Here is a 21,856-nt window from a genome sequence, read left to right as displayed (position 1 = left end):
ATTTTCTTCGCTATTGAATTACCTTTCGAGCACAAGTAAGTACATCCTACACTTTGTACACCGTTCAAAGCACCGAAATTCTTTTCTAAATACCTTGAATGTCTCAGCGTAAAATGACACGCCCTCCGCATTTTCATTTGCTGTTTGCTTCATTTTATGAAACAATTATATCTATAATATTTCCGTTACTTGTTCTAATGGAACGTCAATTTCACGCACGGAACTAAACGCAATGAACATCGTTTTGTTTTTTCAGTAGAATATGCTTTTTCAATTAATGTGTTCTCTTTGCAATTTTGAAAAACACACAAAACGTGTAACAGTACATAAAACTATTCTAATCGAATAACAGTGAAAGTAAAATATTTGATTGTTGAAATATTATATAATAGAATAATAGGAGTTCGGATACAGTCGATGGTACTTAAATAATTAGATTACACTGTTCGCACACTTTCCATGTCATCTAATCATTATAATATAACCTAATTATAGTTTAATATTTGACGTAGGATGTACTTATTGAATGTACTTACTATTCAAGGTATCAGCTATTGCACCAAACTTATTTTCTTTTACTAATGATCACTAATTATAATCTACTGGACACAGTTGTTGAGTGTATTACTTGCTAGGCCTTCGAATTCAACGCTTAGATTTCCCGATTAGATTAAATTTCTCCGAAACGCACACACACACGCACAGAATCCGATGAAACAAAAACGATTCACCGACAATATCAGTATCTCTGATCTCGCATAGTTCCACGTCGAAAACTTCCACGCGCCCCGCTAATTTTTTGATCCACGTTCGCTCGACAATTGGCGAGTCGCGCCAGAAAACTAAACAAATAATTCGCGTAATTGCACACACCGTCGTGCAGAGATACTGTTTAGATTGATCGTTCTCTACCTGTTCCGCAGAACGCCTTCGGCAGAATCTCCAACACGATCCGGTCCGCGGCCGGTTCGGCTAAAACGGCCCTGTATTTACTACAGAAGTTGAGGGTATCGCGCCAAACAATGCAGTTTGTTTTCGATCAGCACACTTTCCCCGGACTCTGTACAACAACCGGGAAATATCGTGTAATTTACGGGTGTCGGATCTGTTGTCGGGTTTTCACCGTCTGTTACCCAATTCCGGCAACGAAATCGCGCGGCCATGATCTTTCGTTGCGAGCTGCAACGAAACGAGACCATTGGCCGCGGTCGAAAAATTATGGTCTCTCGCGAAATTGTTTGTAGAAGCTGTTGTCGAAATAGTGGACGCGCTATGTTTTTCGCGCGATATCGTATCGCGTCGATGGTTTTTTTTTCTTTTTTTTTTTTTTTTTACCAACAGTTGATAGCGCGGAACATCCGGGAATCGCAGGGGGAGGGTTTTACATTTTGTTTAAAAACAATTTGTTCCGCTCGGAACCGCGCGCATGATAACGCGCGATTGGGGGACGATACATCAAACAGACACACGCGTGCTATCACGTAAAAATTTATTTGGCCGTTTCGATCGTTAATAGTACAACGTGTTCGCATGCTATTTACACATTTTGCTTCAATGGACAATGGCGTTTTTCGTTTTCTTCGAAAATTCTTCCCTGTCGCGTTCTTGTATGTACATTCGTATGATCGAAGTGAATCGATCTACGACAACGCGCAGTTACAATACTTTGTTGTTTATTAAAAAAAAAAAACGGAGGGGAAAGAAAACGAAAACGTATATGGCACGTTAAATTGCAGCGAGCAATGAAACAGGCAATAAATAACGTTCTACGATAGTTGCTCGAATAAATTGTAAATAACAGGTACAGGAATTATGGAAACAGTGTCTGGATGAAACTGACGACGTATCGCGCTTTTCTCTTTTTTTCTTTTATGCCGTTATTACACCTACTTACGCCTACTTGCGCTCAAAAATCTTGGAACATTTTTTTTACTATTAATATTCGGTATTTATTGCAGACGATTATCGAATCTTTAAGTTGCATTTGACAACACAATTGTCGCTGTATTAAGTGTAGAAATGAATTCGGTGCTTTTCCATTGAATTTGAGTTAAACATTTTAAATAATTTATAATCTACATGTTGTAGACTATTAGAAGGAACAATGTATATTTTTTTTTATTTTCAACTGAAGACTTTTCAACAATAATCAAGACGTGTCTGACCAAGAATATAATTGACGTAAAAATTACATCACAAAATACAATTTGCTGTTAGAACGATCTCGAAAATGCAGAATCAATAAATAAATGTCAAGATGGTACAAAAATGGTCTAAAATGGTACAAAATTAATTTCTATATCTAATGCTAACACTTTATAGGTTCTTGTAAATTCTTTGTTGTATAAAGAATTGTTTAATCTCTCCAATTCTGAAACAAATGCAGTATCTGTCTTAAGATTTTTGAGCGTGAATGTACTGTATATGCTACTACTGCTACTTATGTGCTAGTACTTAAAGTCTAAGGAAATAGGCACTTGTGCCCGTTATATATATATATATATATATATATATATATATATATACAGCACGTCGTAAAAAGCGTATAATTATAACACGAACAGTGCGGATTTTTATGCAAATTCACAATTTTACAAATGTAATTAAAAAAATTGGGATTTAGGCTGAGACTTGTTTTACCTATTAACCTTAGAACGATTAATTGTAGATTAAACGCTAAATAGAAAACGTAGAATGTACATTGTTTCTCTCGTTTTGAAAAATTCTGTAAAATTTATAGAATACATGTTCTTTACTAAAGCGAATTTTTCGTACGATCGAAATATATTTTTCGTTTTATCTTTGTATGTAAATCAAATATAATGGACTATATTTATTGATATAATGTAATTTTAGTTGATGCTCGATTAATTGAACTTCTCATTTATCAGTTATGTGAACGAAAAGAGTAGTTTGTGAGAGAAATTTCTGAACTCCGTTAACAAGTTTTTTTTCTGTTTTAAACATCTATAATTTAATGTAAAAAAATAACTCATTTATAGCGAAATATAGCGAAGTATGCAATACAACAATGAAAAAATTCACTGCAATTGTTACATACAACTCTGTTCGAAATTCTCAAAAGAAGTACTATATTTGTTTTAAAACTGAATAAGTTAGAAGATACTTTATATAACAAAAAAATCAGTAAAACGTCAATATATTAACAATTGTATACATACAATTTAAAAATTTTGTTAACTACAATGAATAAGTATTAAAAATGAAAAGTGTTCTAGGACTTGAACGGGGACGTGTATGAATGACATGATACATAACAGAGGAAAAATATTGTCATTTATATATAAACGATACGATAGAGAACATTGTTCAATATTCCACGATATTTCAGGAAAATATCAGCATTTGAAAGACACATCTTCCGATCAAAAATATAATAAACTTAACAGTTTAAGAATTAGTCGTTCTAAAGTTAAACATTTTAAAAGACACTATATATAGTAGAAATTATGTATAGTATATTATAATATACTAAAGAAGTATATGTATAGTATACTATGTATAGTATATTATAATATACTCGAATATTTGTGAAAGTATATGTATAGTATACTATTATATTATACTCTACATATATGTATAGTATAGTATATTATAATATGCTCGAATATTTGTATATGTGGAAGTATATGTATAGTATACTATGTATAGTATATTATATTATACTCTACATATACTAGTATACTATTATATCATACTCTACATATACTAATATATGTATAGTATACTATGTATAGTATAGTATATTATAATATACTCTAATATTTGTATATCGGGAAGTATATGTATAGTATACTATGTATAGTATATTATATTATACTCTACATATACTAGTATATGTATAGTGTACTATGTATAGTATATTATATTATACTCTACATATACTAATATATGTATAGTATACCATGTATAGTATAGTATATTATAATATACTCGAATATTTGTATATGTGAAAGTATATGTATAGTATACTATGTATAGTATATTATAACATACTCGAATATTTTGTGTATTATATATATTTTATGCATTTTCGTACGTATAAATTTTCCACGAACGCATAAAAACCCGCAATCCGACAACGCACAACGACGATCGTTTTGTATACTTTTACCTCTCTCTAAACTCTGTACAAAATAAAGCGGCAGCCGCATCGTGAGCGATTAATCGTGCAAGTCGATCTCGACTCTCTGCAGAAGATCCGGCTCTGTAAAGAGAATGATAAAGGGAATTTCAACGCAACGCCGATGCGCTACTCTAGATTAGTTAAAATAATTTCCGAAGATTCGAGCACTGGGGCGTTAAAGCGTTTGCTAAATTTATGGCTCTCGGTCGAGGGGCGAGGGAGGTTTACCGTTTCGATTTTCCTCGACGTACAAGCTGGCTCTTTGAGAACGCCTGCCATCGCCCGAGTATCTGATCCTTGGCTCGATCCTTTGAGCAGAAACGTAGGTGGGAGTGGTGAAATCGTCCGGGCCGTCTTTGACCGGAGACGTGGTCCTTCTCCTGCAGATAGCCAACCCGATGATCACCCCGATACCAATCAGGATCAAAGCCGCCGCACCTTCGGGTCCAAAATCTCGTTCGTTTTTGCTCGTCCGTGAACATGCGCGTTTCAACGCGTCCCAACCGCGTTGAAACAGACGCCGACTGCTCCAATTTCTCGATATATATGTACATACTCGCGACGTATTTCCGACGAAAGTGACTCTACTCGCGAAACGTAATTTTCCGAGTTACCGCTGTGAGAATGTTGCGGAAATATTTCAATTGCGAACAAACTTTATGTACTCGTGAAAAATTGGAAGGTGAAAATGATGTTAACTAAAGTATGTAAGTATCTAGGTCCAATTTTTTTTTTTTTTTTTTACCGTTAGACGTTTTGCATAAGAGTTCCCAGTCTAAGATTATGGGAATCTTGTTCGGTAGAAATTATTAACTTTTTTTTTATTTATATTCGTGTTTAACAAATGTTAATATCGAATTACAACGTTTCACTTTGCTGTTTTTTTTTTTTTTTTTTTTTTTGATCAATTTTAATTATCGAATTCTACTCTTCATTAAGTTAAAGAATTTAAATTCAAATTCCATTTAAATACCAAGAATATGCCTTTAACGGCTCGTAATTATTTTCATCGTACGTATCAGCAGGTCTGTACTTGGATTGACGAAAGAGTTTTGGCTTCTTTTAATCAAAATTTAATAGAATTGATTGGCAAATTGATGATCAATTTGAACACTCAAGACTCGTCATACTAAACACAGAGATCACAAAAGAATTAATATTTTCTCATCGTCTAATTTTATATAATTTCTCGAATTGAATTTACAACACCTCGATTGAAATTAATTAAGCTGAAAAATACAATGCGAGTGATACAACGTAATAAATAACGCGGACAACTGAAAAATATCATAACTTTGTTAAAAAAACAAATCATTCTCCTCTTCGTATCATCTCGAGTTACGTCACTTTCGCCGTAAACGCGCGACAGATGCTTTCGATTACCTGTACCTGTCAGGGCGATAGCGATGATCATATTTTCCGAGCTGGCCTTGGGGAGCGCCTTCTTCAGATCCTCCAGGAACAAGCCGTTCCTTTCGATTTTCCCGCCGATAACTCCGGCGACTCGGACGTGCTCCAGCAACGCCGGCTCGCTCCTTCCTCGCCCGTTCACCGCGTACACGTACAACGTGTAATCGAAGCCAGGTTCAAGACCGTGCAGCTGAAAGTTCGGCCTTGGATTTCTCTCCTGATAGATCGCCGGCACCTCGCCGACCATTCCCTGATCGCTTTGTGGCGCGTGCAGCGTCGACGGGTTCGACTGAACGACGGCGGTGTTCCTCGGGATACCTCGTACCTCGAGCAGAAAGTATTGCTGGGAGCCACCGTCCTCGCCGGGGATGCAATTCACCTCCAACGAGTTGGTCTCGTTGTGCAGAGAACAATCGAACGGAGGCTGCGGTGGCTCTGCAAACGGGAAAGCAAACGGTTACACTGGGGGGACAGAGTGAATGTTTGTTAGAGATGATTCCCGAGATCGTTCGTCGACTTTACATTGAAATATCTTACGACCGTTGGGTTTAGGTATGTCAAGTTTCGCGGATCGAACCTGAGGTTGTCTCGAATTGTCTGCGTAAAGTCGGTGTCTTCTAATTGTTCAACCATTTGTCCATATCTCTCACGATACTTCTGCTCTTTCCTTCCCTTTTAAAGAGACTTGGACAAATTTGGTAAACCAACGAAGAACGATTAAAGATCAGTGTCACAAATTTATGATAATTGCAAGATTACTCATTATTTGGACAATTCCTTTTCACATTTTGCATTCTTTTTAATGAAATAAAGAAAAGAGTGCTACTTCCTTCCTGCTGCTGACTCTTCAATTATTGAAATATGTAAAAAAAAAATGTGGAACTAATTCCGCCTTTTGATATCCTCTCTGTTTGATGATTCTTACGATATTAATAACTAGCGAATTTTTATGCAAATTCATATTTTTGAAAATATAAAATTCGATAGAAAATTGTAATTTAAGTATCAAATATTGTAAAGAACGCTATATACTTTCATATCATATGCATCGTGTGTAATTTCATACTTAAAAATTTCCTATAAATGCATAAAAATTCTAAATCGTTAAATTTTAACGCTTGGTTTTTGGTTTTTTCAACGATCGAATTACCAGCAGCTGTTATAATAGACAATACGTTATATTCCTTTGGTCCGGGAATCCTTCAACCTCTGGTTAAAAAAAAAAAAAAATACTATACCTGAGTATTATTATTTCTTGGTTAGAAAAAAATTATAAAATTGTAATAATTTATAAATTTGTAATGTAATTATAAAAATTATATCATAACATGTCATACACAAAATTGATTCTTTTCAAGTTTAATCTTTCCTAAAAACACCTTTATAATTCGCGTAATCATGGACCACTTTATTTCAGCAAGCTTAAAATCATAGAAAACAATTCCAACTTCTCTAATAAGAATAATTTTCGACATTCCTTTCGTTTCACGTTTCATCTGGCTCGTTTGATCGAACAGATTGAGGAGAATAGTATTGTCAGACCGAGGAAGACTCCGAGAACGAAAATGGGACGGAAGGCGAAAGAATTCCGTGGAATTCGTTCTGGTAATCAATTTCCAAGGGCGCGTACTTGCGGGCACGATGTCGAACACACAGGGCGTTCTTTGTCTGCCGACGCTGTTGCTCGCCCAGCAGGCCAGAGTTCCGAAGTCGGTGTCAGCGGCAGGAGTGTACTCGAGAACGCTAACGAGCCCGTTATTCCGAGCCCTGGAGTTTGGCATCGGCAACACGTCGCCGCGCGTCCCGTTGTACGTCCAGGAGAACCTCACCGCGTCCGTCGGCACGGCGTCGACCTCGCAGCGCAGCGACACGGTTTCGTGACGACCAGCTGTGACCTCGCGCCGCTCGTGGCCCGCTCTGCATCTCGGCGCGTCTGCCCGCACACAAGGGAAACACAGAACGATCTATCGTCGAGGAAGAGGCTCGCGGCATCACTTACATTTCATCTGAACGAAAATCGGCGGGCTCCGACCCTCTCTCACCGAGTTGATCGCCTCGCAGGAATACTCGCCGGCGTGCGCGAGGGTGAGCACCCTCAGTGTCAATGTGTTCGAGGCTATCAACGTTCCGCCAGCCACGTCGTGCTCCAATCGATCGTCCTGAAACGTGAGCGTGATTCGCGCCACGGTACGTTTTACGAGGGGAGGTCCGATTCATCCAATTTGGGCGAAACTTTGAAGGAAAGATAGCGGATACGTATGTATCTTCTTCTTGGCTGCGACGGCTTGACGAGCGAGAGGGATTCGAGGGGTGAGGTTTTAAAGTTTTCGCCTCTTAGAAGCTAACTTGGAGAAAGATTCTTTTTTTTTTTTTTTTAAGAATTCAATAGTTTCTAACACGAAAGGAAGAAAGGGTGGTTTGAGAAATGTTTAGAAATATTTGGTAGATCGTGTGTGTTAATGCAAAAACTTGTTCTTCTTTCCTGATTTCTCCAACTAATTATTTATCTCACTTAACGAGGCGATTATTTTGTAACGAAGTATTTCTTGTTATACACAATCGCTGTATTTTTTTTTCGAAAGAACGTAGATTATCTAATAGCTTTGGATTGCTAGAAACTATTCAATTTTCTTTTATCTGTAATCTCCAAGTCAGCTAGAAAAATATATATATTATGTAGTTGTTTACAAAATAATTGTCCAAACTGTGAATTTTCAAAATTTCATCCAAATCGGGCTTTCCTTCTTATTAGAATATGAAGTGATCGAATAAAATGGTCGAATGAAATGGTCGGACACGTAATAAAACGTAATAAAACAGCGTTTCTGGACACTCTCCTAAATGGTATTAATCATATATGATTCACCAGACGAAATGGATTGTATGACTCACCAGATTTCCTACTTTTTTTTCATTGTTGCAACTACCTCGAATAAAATTTTTAGCTGACGGTTGTAAAACAGTCTTTCCTTCTAATATAACTTTCTCAGATCAGCACAATTCAATTTATACTAATGTTACGTTAAATCAATGTTTAAGTGTACTCGAGTCTCTTTGACACAAACCTACCTTTTTTTATTAATTCTAGATCATTGATTTCAGTAATTACGTGATTACTAATCTTTCGCCTGTCAGATTGCAAAATAAAGAATTAATACATAACAAAACTTTATTTATTTATAAAATACTCGCAGGATATGTTTAAGGAACTTTAAAATGAAACTAAATCTCGTCTATTATGGTCACTACAAACGCGCTAGTTGATTAATAAATATTAAACAACAATTTTAAATTCTGACTAATCTGATAGACCTATAAAGTTGACCATTTCATTAAAATCTGATAGATTTATAAAGTCGGCCGTTTCATACAACGACAATTCAATGTGCAACTGTGCAAAAGAACGTGAAAACTGTACCTTGTGATACCAAATGATTCTAGTCGGTGGTGGATTACTCTCCACATCGCACACCAACTTCAGATCATCCCCTTCTCTGAGAGTATCCAGAACATAACCAGTAGCCAGACCGATAGAAACAATCGGAGCGTCTGAAAACCGAAGAAACAAATGAAGAATGTGTACGTTTTCTATTTCTTTTTTTCAAATTAAAAAAAAAAAAAAACATGAGACTCACAGGCAACGTCCAGACTCTCAGATTGTTCAAAGACACCGCCGGGAAATCTGGGATTCTCGGCTCTGCAGGTTAATTTCTTGCCGTTATCGTCCTTCCCGAGAACCAGTGCCAGCTTGCTAATCGTGGAATTGCTTCGCTGCGTGGTCGATACGTTCGGATCGCCTATCACCTGTCCACCTAACTTCCAGATGATCCTGGCAGCCGGTGAGCTTCCCCAGGTTTCGCAACGTGCAGCGATCGGACGCCCGGCGTAAATCCGATTTTCTATCAGGACGATCTTGACGATCGCGGGCTTCACTGCGAAACGAATCGACGATTACGTGTTTCGCTCACCTGGTGCCGCCGACGACAGCATCTGAGACTCAAAGCTTAAAATTCTTGGGAATTTTGTCAAGTCTTTACGAAAGGCATGGTTCCCCTTGTTCGTTCAAAAACAACATTGCGACATATAAATTAAATAACATCAGTTAAATGCATTTAAACAAATTCGTTGTACGTAAAATACCGATTGAATTTTTATTTGACAAAGTCAATTTGTGACGAATATTACATATTCTTAAATGGAAGACATTTTCTGATTCTTCGTTTGGAATGCGCGTTTTCGACAATTCGAATTTTTCTGGACTACTATCTCTGAGAGTTTCACACTGTGAAACAACGATGATAGTAATCAAGAAGCTCGTACGACGTTTGGATATTCGTCACTGAGACTTTATCGGAAATCCCAAAACTTCCACCGCTCCGCATGACTCCCCAAAAAACTTTGAAAGCTCAAGACACATCGAGATTCCCGACAGTCTCGAGCACCGAAAGTCACGAAATGATTCGAATTCGTCGCCAGGCATGCCATGCAGATTCGAGAATCCCATCCGCTGGTCACGTGATCACTATATTTCGTGACTGACGTCAGAGATTCTCGTTTCCGTTCTAATCGAGTTCTAGTTCTCCAAGGATTCGCAAACGTGTAGTGAAAAAAATTTCCCGACAGTTCTGCCGCCGAATATGTAAGGTTCGAGCGGCGGTGAAAATAACAGATCGAGGGAGCCACATGCTCGAGCGTATTTTTACATTCAACGACAATTCCACGAAATGCGACCGTCAAAGGAGTTAAGGAGAGGTCCGCCCGCGAAATCGTTGGAATTCATCTCGCTTCCGCCGTGGGTCACTAGCTCCGACTATATTTAAATTTCTTTCTTCTTCGTGTCGCAGGACACTCGGATGAATAACAGCGGCGGTGTTTCTTCCCGGGCAGGATGTCCGGGCGGTTATGTCGGAACGTTGATGAAGCCATGGCGTGCAGCCGTGTATCGGAGATCGTGTATCGCACACGCAGCCGCTGGAAATTCGTCCGCACCTCGCATCGGAGAAACACGAGCAGCTTGCGTAACGTTTAGAAGCCGGCCTCGTCTTCTTCCTACGCTTTTTCTCTCTGCGATCGTCTTGATTCGGCTTCGTTCGTGATATCGGACAGGAAGTGGAAGGCGAGCGCGAAGAGAAACACCAAGGTGAATTGAAACTCGTTTCTCGATCGTCCGGAGTTGTTATCACATTTGCTTAATAATCGCAGATACAATTTGCCGGATTAAATTTATTTTTCATCTTTTCATTGTTTTCTGGCTTGATGACATTTAGTTTGCGTATTTATATTCCGTAATATTTCATTCTGTGTTTTTAAACGGAATCTGTAGAAGTACGTCAAATGAAGTACTGTAAATAATTGTACAGCCAGAGGATGTGATAACGTTTACAAGTTGAGTTATTGGAGAAAGTGCAAAATGCCATAAGATTAACATTCCGAGAGCAAAGATTTTTAACTTTTTTAGTTAAACCTAACTGATCACCAAATTACGCGAGTTCCAAATGACCTACTCCAAAATATGATGTATGTACACTACCTTTCTCATTCACTTCTGACATTAATCTTTCCTTCTTATAGAAAGAGTTGCGTTAAATCTAACAAGAAGATATTTCTGTGTATAATAAAAAAAATAGCACGTATTACGTGTAATAAATATAGTATTGACAATTTATTCAACTATAATTTATGAATAACTCAATATATTATAATATTAATTAACTTTTTGCACAGGACACACATTGACACAAGATTGTCCAAAAAGTTTTACAATATTTTCTGAAGAATATAATAATTCGTTACAGCCAAGTCCTCTGTCACTCATATACATATTTGTGTTCTTATTTAAAGTTATTAATGGTCTTGTCGACAGTACCCAGAACGCCAGCCTTTTTTATATTTTATCCGTAATAATTAAATAAATACCAAAATGAACATCCTATTATCCGGTAATACAGAAGGATCAAACCTTGATCGCTTTTAGCACGCGTTAAGACTCGAAGATGCGACCTTGAGCAGCGCGCACATTCGTTCTATTTTATTCTCGCCAGATGTTACCGCACGCATGTCGCACGCGATTGGCCTCTTCCTTTTTTTTTTTTTTTTTCTTTTTTCTTTTCTTTTCGAAACGTATCGTTGTCGAAGTCGGTATCGCGACGAGAAAAGGCACTCATTACTTACGGTAAATGTCCAGAGGTACTTCGCGGATGATCGGAACGGGCATCTGCTCCGACTGGGCCCTGCACTCGAGCTTCGTGCCCCACAACGATCTCGTCACCTCGTTGATGAACAGACGATTCACCGTGAATTTGCTGGACGAGCCAATTGAATGTGTGTCAACCACAGCGTCCAATATCTTGCCGTCTTTCCACCACACTACCGTGGGCTTTGGCCTTCCTGAAAAGATAAACAATAGTGCGATCAGAGCGACTGTTGAAACAGTTGATCGTTGGGGAAGAAAAAAAAAAAAGAATTTACCCCCGGAGACCTGACAGGTCAAGTCTAGGTTGTAACCTTCCAAAAAGGGACCAGCCACTCGTTTCACCTCTCGTCCCTGAGCGTCGTATATCGTAGGTTTGGATGGTTCTTCTGAAAAAAAAGAGACAGAGAAAAAATAAAAAAGAAAACGCGAGCTCGTTACGCTTGTTACAGTTGAGGAGTAGATATAATTGAGGCGATAATTATACCTAGATTTCGCGACTGAATCATATTTCATTGTCGTTTACAAAGAATGCACACTGCAAAAATATTTATCTATTATTGTTTAAAATTTAAACAATTTTTCAATGTTGTCAATTTTTTTTTTTTTTTTTTTTTTTTTTTCTTTTTACTTGTACTTCGTACGTGAGAAGAGATATTTTTGATTCAGTTACGTTGAAGATTTTAATTTGAAAAAACGAAAAAGCTTCATTTCTATTCCTTGTTTCTTGCTTTACAATGTTTTTTTAACGGCTTGTTTAACAGTAAGTAGTGTATAGTTAATATTTTCTATGATCTTTCTTTGATTGATTAATTTTTACAAAATATCATATCGAAAATTGTACGTGTGATGATCCGTGATCCGTTTCAATAATCTGCCAATCTATCATAAAATTTAAAAGAAAATAAAAATTGAAGTTTCCTACAGAAGCTAATTTGCCTTCATACAGCAAGAATTTACAACTATCCTAAAATTTGAAGATTCATAAATATTAAAGTTGAAAAACTTTTATTACAAAAGACATTACGCAAAATTGAATCAACAAAAGAATTGATTTCAATTACCCAAAAATGTTTCGTGTACGCTCATCCTTCGTGTATCTTGACATTAATATAATAATAAAAGAGCGTCTGTACAACTATTAAACTAAACAGAAGGCGTAACTAACCGACAAGCGTGAGATTCACGCGGAAGTTCCTCGTCGGAGAATTGATAAAATCTACCCTGCATCTGAAGATTCCTTGGTCCTGGACGGTGACCTTGGTAACTTTGAGCTTCGCTCGATGGCCATCGCCGATCTGAAAGTAGGTCCTCTTGCCGAGATCGTCGCTGACCGCCCAGTGAATGGCGGAGGCAAGGTCCTTGCCTCTCGCGTCCAAACTGCGTAGAAAGACGAGCAACTTTTTCATTTATTTCCTTCACCCATTTATCAGCAATTGACGGAGCTTTGTTACGATTGAGAAAAAGAAATAAAAGGAGAAAATAAAGTTAGAAGTTAAATATTATCCGTCCTTCGTTTTTTTCAGTTCAATTTCATCCTCCGTATCAGTGGCGAAAGTACCTACGTACTTAAAATACGTATAATTAAATTAGATTTCTTTTATTAATTAATTTCGTAACCAAACTAAATTTCTATTCAAATGTAAGTAATAATACTATGAGATTTCGATGTCATACCACAGTTCAACGTGTTTCACGCTCGTTTTATAATAAAAGTGTGTCAAATTGTGACAAGAGACAAGATGAATAAAAAAAAATTCCGTGTTTACAGATCGTGAATTGTGAAACAAGATAATGATGACGAAGTAACACTTTAGACTTTAGTTAGAACTCATCATCCTCTGTTAAAGAAAATAAATAGAAGGCACAATTCACTTCGTTTCGAGATCAGAGTTAGGGAGGTTACCCGGTTACCAGGAACATCCTGCCGATCAGCAGGCCGAAATTCTTGGCTCGATCGACGCCGAGTCAACGTTCGTGCACAGCTTGACGTTTCCGCGGTGCAAAAGGAGCTGATAAACACCGGGAACAGCGGACTCTTCGTTGGCCAATTTTAAATGACTAACTCTAGAACGCGCAGTTATTTGCGGAGGAAAGAAGGATAGTTGGCAAACGAGCAGTCAACGAATTTAGATCCGCCGCGAACGCAGGTTGACCGTTACGCAATGTCGAGGAGGAAATCACCAGCGGGGAAAAAAGGAACGATTCGCAGTGGATTTTCTTCAAATTAACGGCGATGGAGCCTGGCGCACTTTGAATCACACAAAAATTCTGATCACTTTAAAATTCGGATTCGAAGCTTAAAACTCTTGATAAAAGTCTTTTCGTGGACGAAGTAGTACGCGTAGTATCAGTATAACGAAAATAGATGCTTTATTATTAGATTTTACATGTTACTGTTGGATGTAGCTTTGTATGGACGTAAGAAACGTTTCAAACAAATCATGTTCATTGAAGTTTAGTAGGCGAAATTGATTTCATACTGTTTCAAAGAACTTTCCAATCTCATCAAAAAGCTTATATATATATCGATACTCGATATGCTAATCTCTATTGCGACTGTACTTCAGATTTTCAAGACTTTCAAGGCAATCAGAATTTTCGAGATTTTAAAGGCTCAGAACCTGCAAAAACGGAAAATCACTAAAAATTGACAATTCTCGATTTTGCTCCTCATTCTAAATATTAATGTCCACTAATGACGAATTGTCATTCTCTCTTGAGAATAACAAATCCGGAATATATTCATTTTTATTCTGACTTGAAGCGATTCCAAGTGTCTCAGATCTCATCATTAGCGTTTGTTTCTTCAACCTCCGTTTCATCACTTCCAACTTCTTTCCCGCGCCCTTTCCTATGGTAATATTCGTTTCTTTTTGTCTGTTACGTTCCTCTCACGGCCAGAAGAAAAAAAGAATTCGTGTGAAAGGGCACACGTAAGCCATGGCTGCAAACGAGAAGAACTGAACTCGTAAAATTTCAGAGCCACCTGCTTCGTTTCCTTCTCTTTCGGCACGTCGTCTGTCCTTTTTCCAAAATTCTTCAACAGCGTTCGTTTAGCTTGGCGATTAACTGCTCGCCGTCACCGGAACGGGCTGTTCCGTTTTGCGGATAAACTTGCAACTCACCGTTCATAAATAAACCAACGGAGATACGCTGTTTGTCAGCACGAAATGACGATCGACCACTCTATTTCTGAAAGTTCGTTGGTATGAAGAAATTCCATCGGCCGATGCCAACCGAGACCGGCGCACGTCCCATTGGTTTATTTACGTTACGCGATCTACCTCAATCCTTGCGGAAATCCGCCATAATTTTAACTAACCCTCTCGTTCCGAAAGAAACGTGCACACAGAATGCTCTCTTGTTCATAATTTCACAAAGAAAAAAAAAAAAAGATCCTTAGGACAAGGTTACATCGTTTCTTGAGGCACGTGTAATGATAGGACAAATTTTTTGAGATCATTTCCTTTTCAAATGAAACAATTTTCGATACATTCTTTTCTGAAAGTGTTAGAATAAGCCAACACTTCAGGAACAACGTTTCTACACTGTACTAACTCTTGTACCGAACGATCTCTATCAGAAATTTTGCTAAACAGTACTCAAATTTATAAAACACTAATAATTTATCGGAAATTATCCGAATATTATCCAAAAGTAATTATCGTAAAAAATCAGTTGTCATTGCTGAAGAGAATTAAGAGATATTATTCAGTTCGAACTTTAAAGAATACTGTAAGTTTAATTTCGTAAAATATTTATCTATTTCTTTGTACATTGGTGAAATTATAATTGGAATATCGTTTTTTTCAGCGTGCTTCGTGTCCATAACAATTTTATCACATACAAGTGCGAATAAGAAGACGCTATCGCGATAGTGAGGACTGTGGTTTATTTCGAAGATCGACAGCAGTATTTCGATTGTACAATGGAGGAGGATAGTACAGAGGTAGTGTCCGGTACAGAGGAATCCTATTTCAGAGACCTGGCTTGAGATATTTCGAGACGCAATGTCAGAACAATGGAATTTACGAACATTAACTAGCATTTGGACAACTACTATTGTAGAATTAAATTGTTCAGTTTCATCAATTTTTGCAATTTCAGTCGCGGAGAGTTCGTAATGGAAAGTAAAATTAAATGCCTCAAGTTTTTATAATACTACTTAAGCATTAATAGGGTTAATTTCATTGTAAAATACACATACAGCTCGTTATAGTCCAACAAACCAATGTCACAACGATTGAACGAATTTCTTGCCATTTTCTTCCGCAAAGTGTTTACGTAATAAATATTATCGTTGATGCATATGAAATATCGTTTCTTCGAATCCCGAAACTGTCAAACATCAGTTATCAACTAGATTAAAGAGAAAGAAATTGAAATCACGTGTGTTTATTATCAAGAAGGTTTACAAATATTAATGATCGCGACATTCGTATAATTTTCTTACTTGTATCGATATTTACAAGCGCTCTGAAAATTGTTAGAAGCACGCAGTTGGCGTTCGAATCGCAACATGGGACCAACGATCATCAGTTGCTAACAAATGAATAAACAAAAAAATATCTAAACACAGCCACTTCCTTATTATACTCATCATTCAACGACGAAAAATCATTCATCCGCCCTGGATTTAAACCCCGAGTACCTTCCTGCCCGATCGATTGACGAGAGCTAAACAAAATAAATCCGTGGAGGAACCCGTTCATCCTAGATCGACTGCCGCCGCTTGTCTCTGCCCTCTGACCTCCTTCTTTTCACAGGGACGGAGCGCAAAGTGCATCCCCCGTAAATTCAGTCCGCCGGGTTACGACAAATACTGCGGGATTTGGATACAACCACTTGCTGCAGGTGCCGTTGTTCGGAACGAGAGCGATACAGAATGGAAACGGGAACGGGCGAAAGAGCGTTATACCTGTAAAGAGGTATCCCAGCGGTGTCTTTGAACCAGAGCACCATGTTCACGGAGTCGGTGGGCGTCGGTGGAGTGATGTCGCATGGTAATTCGGCGTCTTTGCCCTCGATGGCCCACACCAACCGTAGCGGTGCCGTGAGAGCGTGAGTCGAGCCTTAAAAAGAAAAAGAGAAGCGAAATAAAAGGAAGACTGACACGAGTAGAGAGAGAGAAAGGCTCGGGAAAAAGAGAATATAAGCATCGTTGAGAATGAAGATAGACGTTAGCTTCCGAGGGAGGGCGAGGCGACGCAGATTCACGGGGGGGCGGGGGGTGGGTAACGAAAAGAGGCCGGGAGAGCCACCGCCACCCCTTTTCGTCGCTCGTTCGTTAAGGGTGACGAGAAGCGACGAAGAAAGTGGCGCTAATGAAGCGATTCCCCGGCAGCCGGACTGTCGTCGCGCACGCTTCGTCGCCTGTGCACGAGCGCAATGCCCGGCAAAGCCCTACATACACACGATACACACTGCGGTCTCGGAACGTGTACCGAAGCGCACGTGGCGCGCGATGCGCGTATCGAGGAATTAAAGATCCGTGCTCGTGGGTTCACAATCTTAGGCATGTCGGTGTACTTCATGGATTAAAATGAGAAAAAAGTATTGGAGGTGTTGTAGGAATATTTGCAGATTGCAAGGCTCTAAACAATATTTAAATGAACACACGTGAATAAACATAACGAAAGTGAACGCGCTGTATCTGTGAAACGGAAATTCGTAACACGAGATTCATAATTCGCAGTATCTACGAATGGAAGGTCTTAGTTACCACATCAGTTCGATATTTATTTCAAAATTATATAAGGAAAATTATATAAACGTTTAACGATGTTGTTCATTTTAGTTCATTTAATTTGACGATCTTTACGTTAATGTGCAGTGCACAAATATAGAAATAATAACATATTAACTATCATCAGGAAAGAATTACAAAATTCAGACGTCAGAATTTCACTAAAACTCAGGCAGCGAGTTTTCGAAACTTTCGAACAGGTGTGTACTCGTGAAACGGGGACCTCTGGCTTACGACGACACGCCGCGATCGTTTTCGGCTCGCTATTGTGCTCATTACACGCCACGAACTCGCCGTTTTCGCCTATTCTAGGAAACGGAGCGCGGCGTATGCACGCAGCCGTACGCATTTCGCGAGAACGTTCCGATTAAAATAGGATTTCACCGGAGCGCGGAGAACGGATGAGATATTCGACGGTAAATCCTATAAGCCGATGCCGTAGTTAAGGGCAATTCCGTAAGTACGCCCATCATACCGATGGCTGTTCGTCCCACTTTCTTAATCTCGCAATTATCCGGCGAGAACGCGACGAGGTTTCGATAGTCGACGATGGAGAGAATCAGAGGCGAAGCGTGAGCTGTCAGGCATTTGTAATTAGGCTGCGAATTTTTATATATATTCATGACCGTCTATTAAGAAACGAGACCTAAATTCTTTTTGTCTTATTATTATATTACATATTTAATTATTATTAAATTTTAAATCAATGTGTAACAAAATAAATATAAAAATAACCAAATGTCAATATCAAATTGATCAATAATAATAATCAAATAATATCAAATTGATCGTTCAAAATTAAATGTGATGAAAATTAGTGAAAAATGAAAATTATATGTTCGAATAAATGAAATTAATAATAATATCGTTCCGATTGAAACATGAATTTCGTGAAATCCCGTTGAAAGAAAGAAAATTGATCCATAAGTCATATCATTTATACAAAAATATGTATATTTTTATATTCAATTATTTGAATAATAGAAAAATATAATCCTAAAATGATTGTATATAATAACACTGGAACTACCAAAGTGATGAAAATGAGCAATTTATTAACTTACAGACATAAAATGACGTATTTCTAGAGATTTACGTAATTTTTTGTAGAATTGTATTATTATTATTATTATATTATATTATTACATTATATATTCAATTATTATTAAATTTTAAATCAATGTGTAACAAAATAAATATAAAAATAACCAAATGTCAGTATCAATCTGATCAATAATGATAATCAAATAACATTAAATTGATGTGATGAATTTTCAAAATTAATGTGATGAATTAGTGAAAAATGAAAATTATATGTTCGAATAAATGAAATTAATCATAATATCGTTCCGATTGAAACATGAATTCCGTGAAATCCCGTTGAAAGAAAGAAAATTGACCCATAAGTCATATCATTTATACAAAAATATGCATTTTTATATTCAATTATTTGAATAATAGAAAAAATATAATCCTAAAATGATTGTATATAATAACACTGGAACTACCAAAGTGATGAAAATGAGCAATTTATTAACTTACAGATATAAAACAGCGTATTTCTAAAGATTTAGGTAATTTTTTGTGAAATAAAGGCTTGCATACTTCATTGAAGTGAATGAAAATTTTATTCTTCGGTCGTCGATAGTTTCTAGCGTTAAATATGTATTACTATACAGTAGAGTTTCCCGTATTCGGATTCCCACTACTCGCGTATACTGTTTATTATTGAAACAATGTTATGCAAAGAATATTTAGAGCGGTGCGTGGAGAATACAAAAATGTCGAGAACTTTTTTCAGGATCGGGATCAGATGAAAGTTTCAAGTACTTTCAACTGAGGCGCAGTTTCGGGACTGGGTCAGGATTTGTCATATCTCTTGTAATTTCATTATTTCATACGGCGGGATACCGAAATGCCTCGAAAGTGAAATATGTTAAACCGTGGTCGACATTCGACAAAGCTGACCCCCCGAAACGTGCCTCGTGTTCTTGAAATTCTTGCAACTCCCGGATATTTTCGAATTTCGAAATATTTTTGGGAGTCCGTTTCAATTACCGGGTTCTCGATGTTTTTTGCGTTTTTGCATATTCCTGAATATTTACTAGCAACAGATGCCCTTTCTCGTACTGAACTATTTTATACGTATTTCACGTTTTAGGCATTTCACATGTTGTAAAAATAACTTGTCAAAATACGAAATACAAGACTTTACTAAAAAAAAAAAAAGAAAACGACGATGTAACAAATTAGCGTTTCGTTGATGAACAATGAAAATATCGAAGATATCATCTTTCTACAAATTAAAGTAGCAAACGAAAATGTAAGGATGTTGAAACACTCAAAGAGCATTCGATGTGTGCAAAGAGACAGAAATATTTTTGTTTAAAATAATACGATAATGCAACTACAAAATGTGTACGTTCATATATGCACACAATCCACTTTTGAACCACTCATCTTGTTTTTTAATATTTTATTCCAACTTCAATAAAAACGGAAGAAATATAACTTGTCACGCTCACAGAGTATGCAAGCCTTTATTTTATAAAAAATTACCTAAATCTTTAGAAATACGCTGTTTCATGTCTGTAAGTTAATAAATTGCTCATTTTCACCACTTTGGTAGTTGCAGTGTTATTATGTATAATCATTTTAGGATTATATTTTTCTATTATTCAAATAATTGAATATAAAAGTGCATATTTTTGTATAAATGATATAACTTATGGATCAATTTTCTTCCTATCAACAGGATTTCACGATATTCGTGTTTCAATCGGAACGATATTATTATTAATTTCATTTATTCGAACATATAATTTTCATTTTTCATTAATTCATCACATTAATTTCGAACGATCCCATACAAACTCTTTCAATTAAAAATGTTAAAAGTATTTTGCAGTCTAACAAATAAAACAACATTTCGTGTGAACCGCAGTGAATCTATTGTTCCTAATAAATTTTCTTCGTTAAGTGTTTAGTTCCGAGTATCTTTAACATCTTCTTCCAACTCTTCGATACAGAAACAAGAATATAACATGCCACACTCGCGTGAATCACCCCACATAAACCTCCCCAATTAAGGAGTATTAAGCATTTCGCGTCAACGAAACAACATTTCATATGAACAGCAATGAATCTATTGTCCCTGGTAAATTTTCTTTATCTAGTATTCAGTCTTGAACGGCCGAATATCTTTTTTCTCCAACTTCGATAAAAAAAAAAAAAGAAAAAAAACGTTACATTCGTGCAAGTCCAATCGATAGCGCTAAAGCATTCTGCGTCTAATTGGTGGAAAAGGACATCTCTAATTGTGTGAACAGCAATCAAGTCAATTTCCCTTTCCTTAATTAAACGCTCGGTCCCGTGACACGACTGGCCGCTCGCGATCTCGAGATAGCGAGTGCCAAGAGAGAACGGCCGAGTTATCAATGGCATACCGCCGTGTACATTAACACCGGTTCTCACGCACGTGCGCGCTCGCGTTATATATCGGGTCTATTTTCTCCGTGGGTGGAGACTTCGTAACGTCGCAACGATTCTAAGTTTAAATCGAGATCTGCCGCGAGCAGAAAATTACGGACGATGATGCACCGTCCCGATATCCGACGATAACCGACGTTTGAACGAGCTTGGTTGTCACGCCGCGTATAGAAAATTCCGCTGGCGTTCCCGTGGAGAGAGATCGAAAAAGGATCGAGAACTCGCTCTCGATTTTCCATTCAGTACAGATTTTTCGTGCGTAACGCGCCGATGAAAGGCGAACGACCGAACCTAGTTTGTCTTCCCGACAGAGCGTTTCGTCACCAGCCGAGCTCCGATCTGTTCGCTGACCGGTGACACGCAATCGCCTCGCCACGGCTGTTGCGTAATTTCGCGCGTTATTTCGACCGATCGAACCTGCTCCCGCGATCGATTCTCGATTTTGGACACGGCCGTAGATCGGTGAGGAATGAATGGAGTTACGAGTGTAAATAGATCTGACGGAGCTAGTACGAAGAGCATGATTTAGATCACCGACTTGTACGTTTCGTGCGGATCCTTTTAGACATCTCTGCGGATGTTTATGCAGAAACATACAATGGAACCGTTCTTTGAGGAACAAATTTACGACGAATGAATATTATGACGAAAGGATCTTCATATGACTCTATATTTGACTTTTTCATAAACGATCGAGTAAATTTTTTATAAATTTATAATGTATAATCAAATGCGACGCGTTAAATGTGTGTAATGCTAACGTCGACGAATATCTGTTGTTACAAGCAAGTGAAGAGTATTTACAATTCTGAAAAATTGTTTAAATTAGCTGTATAACTGTAATGTTGTTTGCAACCGATGGTGATTAACT

The 21,856-nt window shown here is 37.6% G+C and overlaps 1 protein-coding gene across 3 annotated transcripts in view; it reads right to left on the bottom strand.

The window, feature by feature from the left end:
* Positions 1–4,022: 4,022 nt before the first annotated feature.
* The window catches only part of LOC122531781 (neural cell adhesion molecule 1-like), a 29,057-nt gene continuing 11,223 nt past the window's right edge, over positions 4,023–21,856 (bottom strand). Inside the window, exons 2-12 of one of the 3 annotated variants that reach the window (XM_043659969.1) lie at positions 16,669–16,822; positions 12,916–13,127; positions 12,026–12,136; positions 11,729–11,944; positions 9,193–9,489; positions 8,976–9,106; positions 7,557–7,716; positions 7,188–7,490; positions 5,537–5,992; positions 4,376–4,585; positions 4,023–4,228 (exon numbers count right to left, since the gene is read on the bottom strand). In XM_043659969.1, the coding sequence (XP_043515904.1) occupies positions 4,185–4,228; positions 4,376–4,585; positions 5,537–5,992; positions 7,188–7,490; positions 7,557–7,716; positions 8,976–9,106; positions 9,193–9,489; positions 11,729–11,944; positions 12,026–12,136; positions 12,916–13,127; positions 16,669–16,822 (2,294 nt within the window). In that variant the 3' untranslated portion in view covers positions 4,023–4,184. Of the gene's footprint in view, positions 4,229–4,375; positions 4,672–5,536; positions 5,993–7,187; positions 7,491–7,556; positions 7,717–8,975; positions 9,107–9,192; positions 9,490–11,728; positions 11,945–12,025; positions 12,137–12,915; positions 13,128–13,653; positions 13,755–16,668; positions 16,823–21,856 lie in introns of those variants that run through there. The other 2 variants (XM_043659971.1, XM_043659970.1) reach the window with 2 other exon arrangements.

Source organism: Frieseomelitta varia, unplaced genomic scaffold, assembly GCF_011392965.1.
Source record: "Frieseomelitta varia isolate USP_RPSP 00005682 unplaced genomic scaffold, Fvar_1.2 scaffold_416, whole genome shotgun sequence".
NCBI classification, from domain to species: domain Eukaryota; kingdom Metazoa; phylum Arthropoda; class Insecta; order Hymenoptera; family Apidae; genus Frieseomelitta; species Frieseomelitta varia.
The sequence above is the reverse complement of the archived record's forward strand: the minus strand, read 5'-3'. Positions and strand labels throughout refer to the sequence as shown.